This window comes from Schistocerca cancellata, chromosome 3, assembly GCF_023864275.1.
Source record: "Schistocerca cancellata isolate TAMUIC-IGC-003103 chromosome 3, iqSchCanc2.1, whole genome shotgun sequence".
In the NCBI taxonomy this organism is placed as follows: domain Eukaryota; kingdom Metazoa; phylum Arthropoda; class Insecta; order Orthoptera; family Acrididae; genus Schistocerca; species Schistocerca cancellata.
The window spans coordinates 842,977,628-842,993,131 of record NC_064628.1 but is presented as its reverse complement, the minus strand read 5'-3'; the positions used below and the strand labels follow the sequence as shown (position 1 = coordinate 842,993,131).

At 37.1% G+C, this 15,504-nt stretch overlaps 1 protein-coding gene across 1 annotated transcript in view; it reads right to left on the bottom strand.

Annotated features, from left to right (window-relative positions):
- Positions 1-15,504, bottom strand: part of LOC126175899 (sideroflexin-1) — a 137,164-nt gene that overhangs the window by 55,740 nt on the left and 65,920 nt on the right. The window contains exons 5-6 of the mRNA XM_049922957.1: positions 5,276-5,351; positions 5,109-5,194 (exon numbers count right to left, since the gene is read on the bottom strand). Coding sequence (XP_049778914.1) covers positions 5,109-5,194; positions 5,276-5,351 — 162 coding nt within the window. The remainder of the gene's footprint in view (positions 1-5,108; positions 5,195-5,275; positions 5,352-15,504) is intronic.

Sequence of the window (15,504 nt, the reverse complement as noted above, 5' to 3'; positions counted from 1 at the left end):
CCTATATGCCAAAATAAAATTTCTGACTTCCAGATGTATTATAGGTTTATGTAAATTTGCACTTGCTTAAAGACACACAAACTTCATAGTCCTGTTCATCAGAGTGTTACTGTCTTCATATCCCATATTCTATCCATGTCTCTTAGTGAATGTCATATGCACAATCAAGTAGGTTGTCTAATATGTCAGGTACTACTCTTTCACTGAATGCAACAGATGACAAATTCTGTGTTACACAAGAAATGCTGTGAATCTCACTACATCATACACAGATGCACGATTTAGTGAGGAGTCTTGGAACAGAGCATAATAGAAGATTGAGAGGATAGTTAAAATATCAAATTATTAAAATTAATAAAATTAAAAAAAAGAGCCTTATTTGCACCATACCTGGAGTCTAAATTGATATAATTTTAAGCTTCAATCAAATCTCTGCTGGTTATGTGCTGCCTGAATGATTATTATATATATTTCTCCCACATTATCTTTTTTCTACTCATTGTGAATAACAGAATGACATGAGCCACAATGTGCTATTGAAGACACTAAAACATCAAGGAAGTGTAATTTGACAGCTGACAGTCTGGATAATGCAAGGAGAAATATCAGTGTTTATGGAGACAAATAACTAATGCTGTTAATTGAATTAAATGAAGTTTAACTTGCAGATTTCCAAATAAATTACAGAATGGTCAGAATATTTTTTAAAAAACTAGTGAACACACACAGAGGAGTATATCTACAAGAGCAACAGAAACTTAATTTTATGAATTTAAGCACCATACTAAACAATTACAAATTTTTAAACTTGCATTATACCACATAATGGCATCTGGCAATGTCCCAAAAGCCTGAAGTAAGTGTTAATTTACATTGCTGTCAGATAAAATGAATGATTTAATAAGCTTTGAGTGCATAGCCATAATAAACATTCCTTCAAATATTTCAGCTGCATAGCTTTTTGCCCTATCCCAACTAAGAAACTGCTTAAACTTTTAACCCTAGGTACTGTTCCATATTGATTTATATCTGAAAGAGATAGTTGTCACCATTCTTCCTGGACTATTTATGTTCTTGAAACAGGTACACAGGGCATACAATATTGTTGACAAAGATAGGCTGCAGAGTGGACTTGCACAACTAAAAATAGTTTTTGAAGCAAATTAATACCCGTCCACAACAGATATGCCTTATACTACAGATCAGTCTCAGCTGGAGACTTACGAGATCAGGAATATCAAAGAAAATGGGGTCAAGCCTGTAACTCTTTTGCCATACATAGGTGTTGGTGTTATTCGAGGTCCTTTAAGGCAAATATTTACAAAATCACTTTTGATTCTGACCTGTTGTGCTTTGGGCATTTGAAGAACTATTCAAGGGAGAGGCACTGAATGTTTACAGTACACTCACCTATCATTAGCAAAATTGGCAGTGGGAAAACATTGCTTTTCTACATTATATAATAGCAAAATACTGAAGTGAATTGTTCACACAAGAATGGAAAATGGCCTTGTGGAAGATTAGTGTGGGTTCCAGAGAAATGTAAGATGTGATGCAATACTGATTTCACATAATTCTGAAGGTAGCAGGGACAAAATACAGGAAGCAAAAAGTTATTTACAACTTGCATGAAAACCAGATGACGTAAGAGTTGACGGGTATAAAAGTGAAGCAGCAATTGAGAACGGAGTGAGAGACAGTTGTAGCATATGTCCCATGTTATTCAATCTGTACACTGAGCAAGCAGTAAAGGAAACCAAAGAGAAACTTTAATTACCATTCAAAGTTCAAAGAGAAGAAATAAAAACTTTTAGGTATGCCAATGAAATATTAATTCTATCAGAGGCAGCAAAGGACTTTGAAGGGCAGCTGAATGAAATGGATACTGTCTTAAAACTATATTATAGGATTAACATTAAACAAAATGAAGGTAACAAGGTTATACAATGAATGTCAAGAGTAAAACAAAGATAAAAGAATGTAGCTGAATTAAATTAGATGATGCTGATGCAATTATATTAGAAAATGAGATATTAAACATAGCAGGTAGTTTTTTGAGCAGCAAAAGAACTAATGATGGCCAAAGTTGAGAGGATATAAAATGCAGGCTGGATACAGCATGAAAAGCATTTCTGAAAAAATAGTAGTTTGTTAACATATAATATAAATTTAAAGGTTAGAAAGTTATTTCAGAAGGTATTTTTCTGGAGTGTTGCCTTGCACAGAAGTGAAACATGGACAATAAGCAGTTCAGCCAACAAGAGAATATAAGTTTTGAAATACACTTTTATAGAAAAATGCTGAAGATTTGAAGGTAGATCGCATAACTAATGAGAAGGGACTGAACTGACTGGGGAGAAAAGATACGCCACCTACGGAAAGAATGAAGCACCCAGAAGGGGAGGGGGAAATGAAATGAAACTTCAAGGGTTTGAGAGGTCAGTTTGATGTTATTTCAGTAATTTCAAAATCAAGTCACTTCTACAAACAAGTTGCCAGTATGAACCCACTTCCCAGTATGACACTGCACACCCTATGGGCTGAATGCAAACACCCATTTGCTTGGCAAGGGTGTCATAAAGCCAACATATCCTCTCTAGGGGCAAACTGGCCCACATCTGTATTAACTAGTCCCTGATATCCCGGATACTGCCACTGAGATGGAGTTGACATCCAAGCTCATCCCACACGTTCTATCAGAAATACACTATGTGATCATAAGTATCTGGGAACCTGGCTGAAAATTACTTACAAGTTCGTGGTGCCCTCCATCGGTAATGCTGGGATTCAATTTGGTGTTGGCCCACCCTTAGCCTTGATGACAGCTTCCACTGTCGCAGGCATACATTCAATCAGGTGCTTGAAGATTTCTTGGGGAATGGCAGCCCATTCTTTGCGGAGTGCTACACTGAGGAGAAGTATCAATGTCAGTCGGTGAGGCCTGGCACGAAGTCGGCGTTCCAAAACATCCCAAAGGTGTTCTATACGATTCATGTCAGGACTCTGTGCAGGCCAGTCCATTACAGGGATGTTATTGTTGAGTAACCACTCTGCCACAGGTTGTGCAATATAAATAGGTGTTCGATTGTGTTGAAAGATGCAACTGCCATCCCCGAATTGATCTTCAACAGTGGGAAGCAAGAGGGTGCTTAAAACATCAGTGCAGGGCTGTGCTGTGATAGTGCCACACAAAACAACAAAGGGTGCAAGCCCCCTTCATGAAAAACATGACCACACCATAACACCACCACTTCCAAATTTTACTGTTGGCGCTACACACGCTGGCAGATGACGTTCACTGGGCATTTGCCATATCCACACCCTGCCATTGGATCACCACATTGTGTACTCTGATTCATCACTCCACACAACATTTTTCCACTGTTCAATTGTCCAATGTTTACACTCTTTACACCAAGCGAGGCGTCATTTGGCATTTACCGGCATTGTGTGGCTTATGAGCAGCCGCTCAACCCTGGAATCCAAGTTCTCACACCTTCCACCTGACTGTCACATTACTTGCAGTGGATCCTGATGCAGTTTGGAATTCCTGTGTGATTTTTCTGTATAGATGTCTGCCTATTACACATTACGACCCTCTTCAACTGTCGGCGGTCTGTGTCAGTCAACAGACGAGGTTGGCCAGCACGATTTTGTGCCGTACATGTCCCTCCTCATTTCCACTTCTAATTCCATAGTGCAGCTGATGCGACTCTGACCAAGGGTAGTGGTTGACACAGGATGTTGCAGGGAGCCACTTACTTTTTCTCAGATGGCAGATGCACTTGTGAAGGGATGTACTTGGTCCACAATATGCTGACTCTCCCTTGTCGCAGTCCAACATAGTCGATCAGAACCTTGATGGCAATGATGCCTGCCCTTATGTTCCCATGAAGTCCTAAATTGAGTCACTGCCATCAAAATTTTCCAGAAAACTGGATATTGCACATTTTACCAGCTGGCCAAGTGGAGACCCACAAGGAGGGCCGTTCCAAATTATTTAACATGCTGAAAACACTGTCTCACATGTTTATGTGGCATCTTTATGTCCTCCACAGTAGTCACTCAACATCTGATGCTGTTTATGACCTGTACATACCCTACCAGGCCAGGTAACAACACTAAACATGAACGGCACTAATGCACTTATGGCCGTTCTACCTGTCACAGAGAATCATTTACATAACCACTAGTGGTGAGTATGTGTATGAAGTTACAATTATGCCTGACCATGTCTTCTGGGTGCTTCACGTTTTTGGTCAGGCAGTGTGTTTATGGCACATTTTCACTAAAAGAAATGATCACTTGTCAGGAATCATTCTGAGGCATCAATGGGGTGGGAGCAGTTACTCGGAGAGACTTAGGAAGGATAGACGAGCATGGAGAGCTGCCTTAAACCACTCTTCTGACTGAAGACCACCATAACACAAGACATGATGAAGATTTCTGGTATTTAACTGGTCTTTTTGGCACTACATTACATTGTTAAGGCACCAACAGTAATTCATTTATGAAAGATGTCACAGTGTCTTTTGAATTGAAGTTTCTAAGTTGAAATGTCCAACTTCAACTTCAGTGCTCTGCATCAGTTTAACTTCTTGGTCCCCTACCAAAGACCTCTCAGCTATTAATATCTGTAGCCTTATGTAACATAGCTTAGCCTACAGGTTTGAAAGATGTCTGCAAGTGCTCTAGTGTCAAACTGTCACCTCACAAAGAAAATTATCAGTAGATATATGGTCAGAGTATCAGTGGGGGAAATGGAATTATACATCTACATTCATACTCCACAAGCCTTCACACAGTGCATGGCAAAGGGTACTTTATACCACTACTGGTTATTTCCTTCCCTGTTCCATTTGGAAAGGAAAAAAACTGTTTATATGCCACTGTAGGAGCAGTCATTTCACTTATCTCTGTGGTCCTTAAGCAAAATGTATGTTGGTGGCAACAGACTCTTTCTGCAATCAGCTTCAAATGGTGGTGGTCTAAATTTTGACAACAGTATTTTAGCTGCACTCCCAAAACTTAATAGCTCATTCATTACACTGGGAAAACATGCAGATGTACAAATAATAAAATCTAAGTAAATAACTACTACAACTTACTGAAGTCTCATCATAGGAATGTTGACACAATTAGCCGCAGCAACAGCTACAAAGGGAACAAAACGTCCTATGATAGGTGGGAACGACTGTGGATGGAAAACACAACTTGTGAACAGTATTTACAGACAATGATTGATAACAGAGGCACAACACATTCAGGCACCTACCTTTACAAGTCTATTAAGAGACAGAGCAGTTGTTAGAGCACCTCCTGTTGCAAGAACATATGAACTTGCAAGTTGCCTGAAACAAAGTTTCATATGTTCACATATATCGTTCTCAGCAAATACACTTTCTTGCACCTGTTTCCTACATATATAATTAAGGTTTTCCAATAAAAGAAACACTTACACATTTGACAAGTGCATACATATTTAATTACTTCTGCATAGCAGTACTGAATTACTTAAGACATGAAGTTAGACTTTTAAAAACTATAGGTTGCTTACCTTTCTGCAAGTCAATAAGGAGCTGTAAAGTTGGCACCCTGTAACTTATTCCCAGTATTGTCATCACAATAACTGACAAAAATAGTTATTGCCCTTACCATAAGTGATGTAACAAAGTAAAGTGCATCCATGTAAGAAATTTTACTATGATATTTTGACAGCTGAACATTGCAACAGGGATGCAAAATGTGAATCAAAACAAACTGCCAAAACAGTATTCTTGTACATAAGTATTTACAAGTGTGCAGTTTTTATGGTGTGATTAAAATAATTGACTACTTCATTATAATTTTCCTTTCAAAGCAGATATACAGGGTGAGTCACCTAACGTTACCGCTGGATATATTTCATGAACCACATCAAATACTGACGAACCGATTCCACAGACCGAATGTGAGGAGAGGGGCTAGTGTAATTGTTTAATACAAGCCACACAAAAATGCACGGAAGTATGTTTTTTTTAACACAAACCTACATTTTTTTAAAATGGAACCACGTTAGTTTTGTTAGCACATCTGAACATATAAACAAATACGTAATCAGTGCTGTTTGTTGCATTGTAAGATGTTAATTACATCCGGAGATATTGTAACCTAAAGTTGACACTTTAGTACCACTCCTCCGCTGTTCGATCGTGTGTATCGGGGAGCGCTGCAACATACATCGCGTTTATACAGGATGATCTGCCAACGTTGCTCGCAAATGTCCCACTGGAAACGCGTCGACGTATGTGGTTCAGCATGATGGTGCACCTGCACATTCCGCAATTAACACTAGGCTGACCCTTGACAGGATGTTCGACGGGCGTTTCATAGGACGTGGAGGATGCATAAATTGGCCAGCCCGTTCTCCTGATCTTACACCTCTGGACTTCTTTCTGTGGGGTACGTTAAAGGAGAATGTGTACCGTGATGTGCCTACATCCCCAGAGGATATGAAACAACGTATTGTGGTAGCCTGCAGTGACATTACACCAGATGTACTACGGCGTGTACAACATTCATTACGCCAGAGATTGCAATTGTGTGCAGCAAATGATGGCCACCACATTGAACATCTATTGGCCTGACATCTCGGGACACACTCTATTCCACTCCGTAATCGAAAACAGAAACCACGTGTGTACGTGTACCTCACCCCTCATGGTAATGTACATGTGCGTCAGTGAAAAAGACCAATAAAAAGGTGTTAGCATGTGGACGTAATGTGCTGTTCCAGTCTCTTCTGTACCTAAGGTCCATCACCGTTCCCTTTGGATCCCTACGTAATTAGGTGCTCTCCGATACACACGATCGAACAGCGGAGGAGTGGTACTCAAGCGTCAACTTTAGGTTACAATATCTCCGGATGTAATTAACATTTTACAATGCAACGAACGGCAGCGATTACGTATTTGTTTATATGTTCAGATGTGCTAACAAAACTAATGGGGTTCCATTTAAAAAAACGTAGGTTTGTGTTAAAAAACATACTTCCATGCATTTTTGTATGGTTTGTATTAAACAATTACACTAGCCTCTCTCCTCACGTTCGGTCTGTGGAATCGGTTCGTCAGTATTTGATGTGGTTTACGAAATATATCCAGCGACAACGTTAGGTGACTCACCCTGTATTGTCATCAGCCTAGACACTATGATCAGTCACCTAAGAAGCTTTGTCTTCCACTTATGTCAGGCAAAACTGCTACAACTTATCTTGGTATGGATTTTAGGCATCAGAAAACAGCACAAGGTTTTTAATTATTATAGATTACACCGACATGATTCAGGAGGTCCGAGTCAGCTGTGACTTTCCAGATACATCCAACATAGTTGATGCCCACAAAATTAGAAGCTGTGGATATTTATCAGAATAATTATGTTCATCAAACTGCAGCACTTAATTCTAGTTTTGTGGCAGAGCAAGGGAGTTGCTAGAAAATGACATGGAGGAGACATTAACCAAGATGGGATTATTTATTTATTTTTATTTATTTATTTATTGCCAAATTATAGATCTGTTACCTGATGTTTAAAACAGGTTGTACATCTTACAATTTTCATTTTTCATCTTTTTACAGTTTTCTTTCCTTTTGTTTTATCTACAACATTTACACAGAATGATACTTTTCAAAATAACTATAATTTAAGGTTTGAAATATAAATAAAATTTTGTTGTTTTTTCACCTGCACCTTGGATATCAAACTGTGTGGCAGATGGGCCCCACGGCTGCTCACCAATGTTCACAAGGGACAATGTTTCCAATCGTCACTGGCGTTTGTGGGATGGTATTCTGAGAAGGGCAACGTTTTTCTACTGTGAATCATTACAGGGGATGAAACGTGGGTCTGCGGCTTCATGCCCGAAACCAAGATGTGATGCAGTAGTTGACAATAATAGGGGCAGGAATCAAAAAGTAAGTTACACTGGCTTTCCGCATGAGCACACTGTGTGTTGTGACCATGGCCAATATGTAACATGCTTAGTAATTGTCGACGTGTCCTATAGCATAGGTGGTGTGATATCCCATCAAGTTGTGTGTGCTGAGTGGGCTAGGCTCAATGGCACATCAACTGGATGTTCACTCCAAATTGGAGGAGTGTGCAATGATCAGATTTCCATGGGCTAAATGGCTCAGTTGCATCGACATTCACCACAAAATCACTACTGTATAAGGTGAGCATACAATCTCTCACCCAGGTATTGTAATGTGGGATAAGCAATTTAATGCCAGACCCACGGATCTCACTGACAAATCTTACAAAAGCAGGCCTGCAATGTCCCGTACCATTGCAAATGTTGACCATGTGGATGTGATCATTAGATAGGATCAGTGCGTAACACATCAGGAAATTGCCAGCAAGTGAACATCTTGTATGGCAGTGTATTCTCCACTGTTCACCTGCACCTTGGATATCAAACTGTGTACCAGATGGGCCCCACAGCTGCTCACCAATGTTCACAAGGGACAATGTTTCCAATCGTCACTGGTATTTGTGGAATGGTATTCTGAGAAGGGCAACGTGTTTCTACTGTGAATCATTACAGGGGACGAAATGTGGGTCTGCCACTTCATGCCTGAGATGAAGAGAACATTGATGAAATGGGTGCAAACAACATCAACACATCAAAGAAAGGTCAATGTCCAACCTTAAGCAGGAAAGATGATGGCGACAGTGTTCTTTGACATGGACGGTGTGACGCACAACGAATTTATGCCGAATGTCACAACAATCAACTCTGTACTGTATGGCAAATGTTACACTGGTTGCATATGGAAATTAAAGAAAAGCAACAGTGAAACTGGAGCGCCGGTGTGATTTTATTGCACTATAATGCAACACCGCAATTGGCCTGCCAAACGTCAGAACTGTTGCAGTGCAAGTGGAATTATAGCATTTTTTATTTGTCCTCTTATTTGTGTACTCTACAGTAGCTTGTGACTTCTTCTTGCAGAAAGCAATGAGAAAGTTGGAGGTTTTGTCCTCCATGGCATAATACTAACACCCCCCCCCCCCCCCCAAAGTCTTCATACACCACACAATGTGTCCACCAAGGTTAAATTGCTGTAGAAAATGGCATTTTTTGACCTTAGTAATTGCCATGATTTAACAGGAAGCTATTTATTAAACATACAACTATTTCTAATTGTTCCATGGTCCGATAATTCTCCTATAACTATATCAGTTTCAACTAATGATTCCATTCAGTTGACAACTGCGCACTTCAGGCCATATGCTGCAGAACACCAAACTGCAATAATGAGCAGTGAATGTCAAGTTTAGAAATACTTCCACAGTCCACAGTATGTCACCTGCAGAGTGCATCTCACCACTGAGTGCCCTTTCTCAGAGTTGCCCAACACACTAGTTTTTCCCATTCTGGACAGTTTTTATCTGTTCCCAGCACAACAGGAGTACATGCAGCCCTCCTGTGGATGAGTGGTCACAATATTCTCATAGATCATTTTATTTCACTTTACAGCTAATCATTCACTGATACTTTCAGAATGAAAACATTTCCTCATTTTGGTTCTTATCCTTTTTTCAATTATATATAATATTTAGAAAATAAAGACTATATATTGGAAAATTGAAGTTTTCTGGTGGAATTGAATAAAAGTAACATGACTTCAAATAGCAATCCAGTCATTGGGTAAAAAAAGATCTGTTTTTGAGGAACAGAGATGTGTTCAAGTACATCAATGAAAAATTGGTCATTTCTCTCAGTACCTAAGAAATTTAACTGATTATTAAAAAGAAGGTGAACCTCAGAGAGGACATGAAGTGAAACATGCAGCTCTTAGCATATATTTTGTCAATACTTCCAATACAGTTAATACAGTTTCCTAGTCCTCCTTGAATATGAAGTGACACATGCAGCTCTAAGCATATATTTTATCAATACTTCTAATATAGTTAATACAATTTCCTAGCCCTCCTTCCGCTTATTAATCATGATACAGTATTATGTTAAAAAACACATTTTCTTTAAACTGGAATAGTTGATTACTACATACGGCAAATACAACAAAACAGTTGTGAAAATTCTCTCTCCTCCCACAGACTGTTTTGGTTTCCTTAAGAATTTATATCATGGATTTCTTAGGATGCTACTTCTTGTTAAGAACTATCTTTAAACATTAACTCAGTTAATCTCAGACAATCTATTAGCATTAAGAATCAGAGCTCTATAACTGCAATCTAATCTCTAATGAAGACTGTCAATCAATTCCACAATGCAGATTAGTTTGCTATTGCAATGTAATAACAACAGAAGCATACAATTAATTATAAGCAAAAGTAGTTAACTATCAGTGATAAGCTGCACAGATTTTGTTTAGCAGCAAAGAAACAACGCTATTCGATTTTATCGACCTGGAGCTACAGAACTATGGTTCTCCGGCAAACTAAATATTACTGCAATTATGCACTGTAATAACAGGTGGTACAGCATATTAAATATGAGTATCTATGAGTTCTACACCATTTTAACTAACATGAGGTTCCACATGATATCAACTAATAAAAAATTAAACTTGAACCTTGATGATTTAGAATTTTGTAATTTTTTGTCATTTTGTTGTACTCTTATTAAAAACTGTTTGGACAGTTTGCTTTTCAATAATTAATTTTTAAAGTTCCTGAATTTGGATGATTTTTGCTACATTTTAAAACCTTAAAATGGCCATATCTCAAATTACAAAAAACATTAAAATGCTAAATTTTACCAAACCAAAATTTTTTTAATTTGGAAAGTTTCAAAATCGGCATCTTTTTTTGTTTGAAGAAAAAAAGAAAAAAAAAGTGTTTGTCGTACACTATTTATTAATGTGTGTGCTGATTGTATTCCAAAGGGAACATATGGAAATAGATTTTATTTTACTGCATTTGTATAGCTGACTGTATCTCAACTGCACTTAATTTGAGAGCTGGTTCATTAAACTATTGGTAAAATGAAGTTCTTGAATATTAATTAAGCACACTTTACTGTATCATTTAAAAACTATATTAGACTATGCCATATAATAATTATCATAAGTAATGTAAGGAATAATATGCATTTTCCATATTATGAAACTATTAATTTACAGCAGTTGAAGCTCGTATTTACAAGACCAACAGAGTGTGCGTGCACATGCACCTCAGTGTCATGACTTTAAATGCTTAATCATCCAATAAAATGGCAAAAGGCACAAGTTGGAATATGACAGGTAACAAGCGCAGCACACGAAGTGGAATATTGTACTTGTCATATTCTGACATGAGCAGTTCAATGTTTTACAGGAAAATTAAGCATTTCCAATCATGACACAGACACACCCGTGTCACTTTGTCCCCTGAGGATGTTTATATAGACTAATAACAGTGGCTTCATAGATGCACATAAAATAATAGTCAAAGTGGTTTTTGTAACACTCATATTAACCAGTTGTGGAAGCACAATAAGATCAAACAGCAACATCATTCAGTTGTCTGAGGGGGTAAAGCGTATATGCCATTAGTCACTTCTATGCAGCGTAAAAATGGAATGCTATAAAAAGTTTTTATAAAGCCACAACAGTCGGAGAAACAGAAGCATCATGCATTTATTCTTATGAATAAAGTCAATGGCAAAGGAAAAACTGTTTCTAATTTTAAGAATTTTGATATTCAGAAAAATTCAGGTGAGTCCAGATGTGTGATGTTGAAGAGATTGCAGGACTCGTTGCTCCTGCCTATGAAAACAAATGTTGGATGGCTTCTATGCTATCCAGGGATGAAAAAGGGGAAGTATTCCTTTTATTTACACATCACTGTGGACCAGCTCTTTCTTTTTCATAACCAAGACCAGGTTAATTGACTGTACTACAAAAAAATTCAAACTTTGTAAATTAAATCCTTCAACTACCACTGGACGAAAATACACACAGTCAGATAAAGAGCTCAAAAAGCCTAACATTTTATAGAAAAAGAATCTTGTTACATCAATTATGTCATTACTGCTTGGGGAAAGTTAGTTACACCATTTGAAAGAAATGTGCAATACATAATTTAGACACTAATAAGATTGTAAGTGGACCACCTTAACACCTTTGTTGTTAAAGATAAGTAAAAAATTCCTCTTTGCAAGGCACTCAGATAACAATACTGTTATTATTTAACAGCTGCATCATTGTTTGCAAATAATTTACGTAATTATACCTCTATTTTACAGATACATAAATATTAATCAATATTGCTGGTCTTTTTTGAGTACAAGTTATTTGGTGTGTGTTAAAATATATTCACAGTTAACACACAGGAAAGCCAAAAGACTCAAAGTCAGAGACTGGTCACATAAGAGGTGTGTGCGTGTGTGTGTGTGTGTGTGTGTGTGTGTGTGTGTGTGTGTGTGTGTGTGTGTGTGTTCTGTTTTGTGCCTATTTGTGAATGAGCATTTCTGCTATATGGTGAGTAGCACTAAATAAAAGATAATGATTTGGTAGCGTTATTTGGTTTTAGACATATTGCATCTTAGTAAGAAGTCCAAAGCCCTATGGACTGTGCACAAGGTGCTGTGCTTACCAGTAGAATAAAATTTATTTTAATATGTTCCCATTGGAACACTATCATGAAACTTGGCACAGATGTTAACCAAAAAAGGTATGAACAACACACTTTTTTCAATCAAACAAAAAAATCCAATTTTGAAATTTCCAAAATTAAAATTAATTTCATATGAGAAAATTTACCATTGTTATCAATACTTTTAATCAAAATGTACTTTTAAACTGAATAAAATGGTACAAAATTTAGGTCTGTAAGTCAAATAGTTTAAGATAAGGTGATTTTAACATTTCAAAATGTCACAGAATTTCCACAATTTTGGAAGTTAAAAAAAAATTAATAACTAAAAATTGAAATGTCCAAAAAAAAAAATTAATTTAGGACTTTTCATGCACACTATTGTTATTATAATGTACCAAAATTATCAAAATCTGAGACATCAAGAATCAGACCACTGGTTGATTTCATGTGGATTGACCCAAGGATTTATCAATATTTTGATTCAACAAGTACACTTTAAAAGAAAATAAAGAAATGGGGCAAGGGGGTGGGGGGAGGTAGTAAAGGACTGGAATCAGGTAGAGAGAATAGTGGAGAAATTGAGACTTACAGGAAAAAGCTGAAAGGAAATTTAAAAAAAAAAAGGATCAGAGTGGGTTTGTGTATAGGAAACTTGAAAAGAGAGGAATTAACCATAAAAATTTCAGTAATGCACATGAATGCTTGCATCTAGTACAACTATGCAGTGTTCAGGGATACCAAATGTTAGCCAAATATTTCTAACAATACTCTCTTTTGCCAATGTATTGCTTTTAAAATATTTTCTTACTGAGTACACATTCTCAGCCAATTTTGTTGATAACATTACTGAATCTTTGCCCATCACCTGCTCACGTATACTTCAGTAGTCTCCATTTTCAATATCACTTCCACAGTGTGGAGGTCTTCTTTTAATATGACAAACTGTCCTCTCAATTTTTAATCTTCCTTCTGAATTAGTCATTTTCCAAGCATTTCCACTTTCCTTGGTTCTGCTTATGTACCCTGTTGCTGTCAGGTGTGTCTCCTTAGATATTCTTTTACATACATATCTCTACTACTTCCCCATCTCCTCCTCCCTTCAGCCTCATTTCTACTTTTGTTGCCATTTCCTGTTATCTTCTATTTTATCACTACCTAAATAAATTTAAAGACAACAAAAATTAATTTTAAAAAACAGTTTTGATTGGATTTCAGTCTTGATCACACCATGTATGTTTCAAGAACATAGGTGACAGGTTTCGGTCATATCACATGATCATCATCAGACCCTTAATATCAATTTGAAGTAACAATAATTAGTAATTTTGGTGATATTGAGGCTGATAACTTTTGTAAGAGCTAATTCTAAAATGTTACATGATCATACTCATTTCATCATCCCAACAAGCTTTACATTGTAAATGAAATTATTGCAGTATATTATATCAAAGCAATGTTCCCTGTTCATTACAGTGTTTGCAATGATGCACCACTTTCTAATGTACAAGGAAATATTTTTCTCCCAACCACCACAAGGGCTATCTTTTGCAGTTGCCATTCTTTCAAAATCTTCTTTCAAGCTTCCTTTCAAAGGTATTCTACTCTTATAATGATGTCCCAATTTAAGCTGTTAAGGTAGGCTCCTTTTTAGCTTAAGTGCTATTCATATAATTTACACAATACATGACATTCTAATGGCATTACCACCTGGTTTACAATGCTGTCCAAAGAGACAACAGTCATAAATACTTTAAGTTGCTCACAGTCTTTATGTCTTACTTTTCAGTTATCCAAATCGATATTTTTTTTATTTGTATTCATTATCCAGCAAATTGTCCTTCCTAGAAAAGTGATCAGTCACATTCTCTGAAATTCAGTTTGTCATAGGTATAGTTTACTCTGCACTTCATATTGTTTCTTGATCCATATCACCTAACTGGGTGCAAAGAGTGATGGTCCCTTCAGAAAACAAATTTACTTCATTAAAAGAAATATTATTAACAAAAAAAACTTGCACTGAGAGACTTTAAAAATTGAAAAAGTAGTCCACACCAGCGTTATTGTGTGCTATATTGCTACTAAGTTGTATTCTTCTACTCTCACTACAACAGCGCAAGTAGTCCATGCGATGAGCTGCTAATGTGTATACAACTCCTGTCAGTCCCACAGATGATGTTCTTTCAACAGGTTTGGCAAATGTGCAGTGCTGTACAGAGCAAAATGAGCCACAGCTACCTGTGACAGTTAAGTGCTATTTTGGTAGGGTCCCTGCTGGCGTAAGTCACAGAACTGTTAAAATATGACATAGGAGAATCTCATGGGTAACCATCACTATGTTGTAATGTGAAATATAACACATCCAAGGACATATTGAGACATGATTTGCATCTCAAAACGCATATACTGCTGGATAAGATACACGGCAAGTTCAACCTGAAAGCAACATATTCAAAAGTTTTAGTCAATCCCCATTGAATGGGTTTCAGGATCACTGATGATGACAAGGCCCTCAGCTATTGCAGAATTTGTGATGCAGTTGCTGCACTTCAATTAATTGTAAAACAACAAGGGTTAACAAGATTTGATAACATTGCCTTAAACAAACTTTAATACGATGTTACAGCTCCGTACCCGATCAATATGGCATGTTATTAAAGGCTTGCTCCAATCTGCTTCGTGCTCTTTCATTATGGGACTTCTGTCAACAGCTTCACGGTGTGCACCAACCTGGATTACTTCAATGGCCCAGTAAGCTCAGATTCCACAAATAATATGACACACACCACATTCACAACTACTTTCTATCTAGATTTTTATTGCAAGCAACAATTTCAGTATCACAAGAGCCATTATGTGACTTATGATCTTCAGATAATTTACTTTTCTGCTTAAATAGAATTAAAAACAAACAAAGAAACT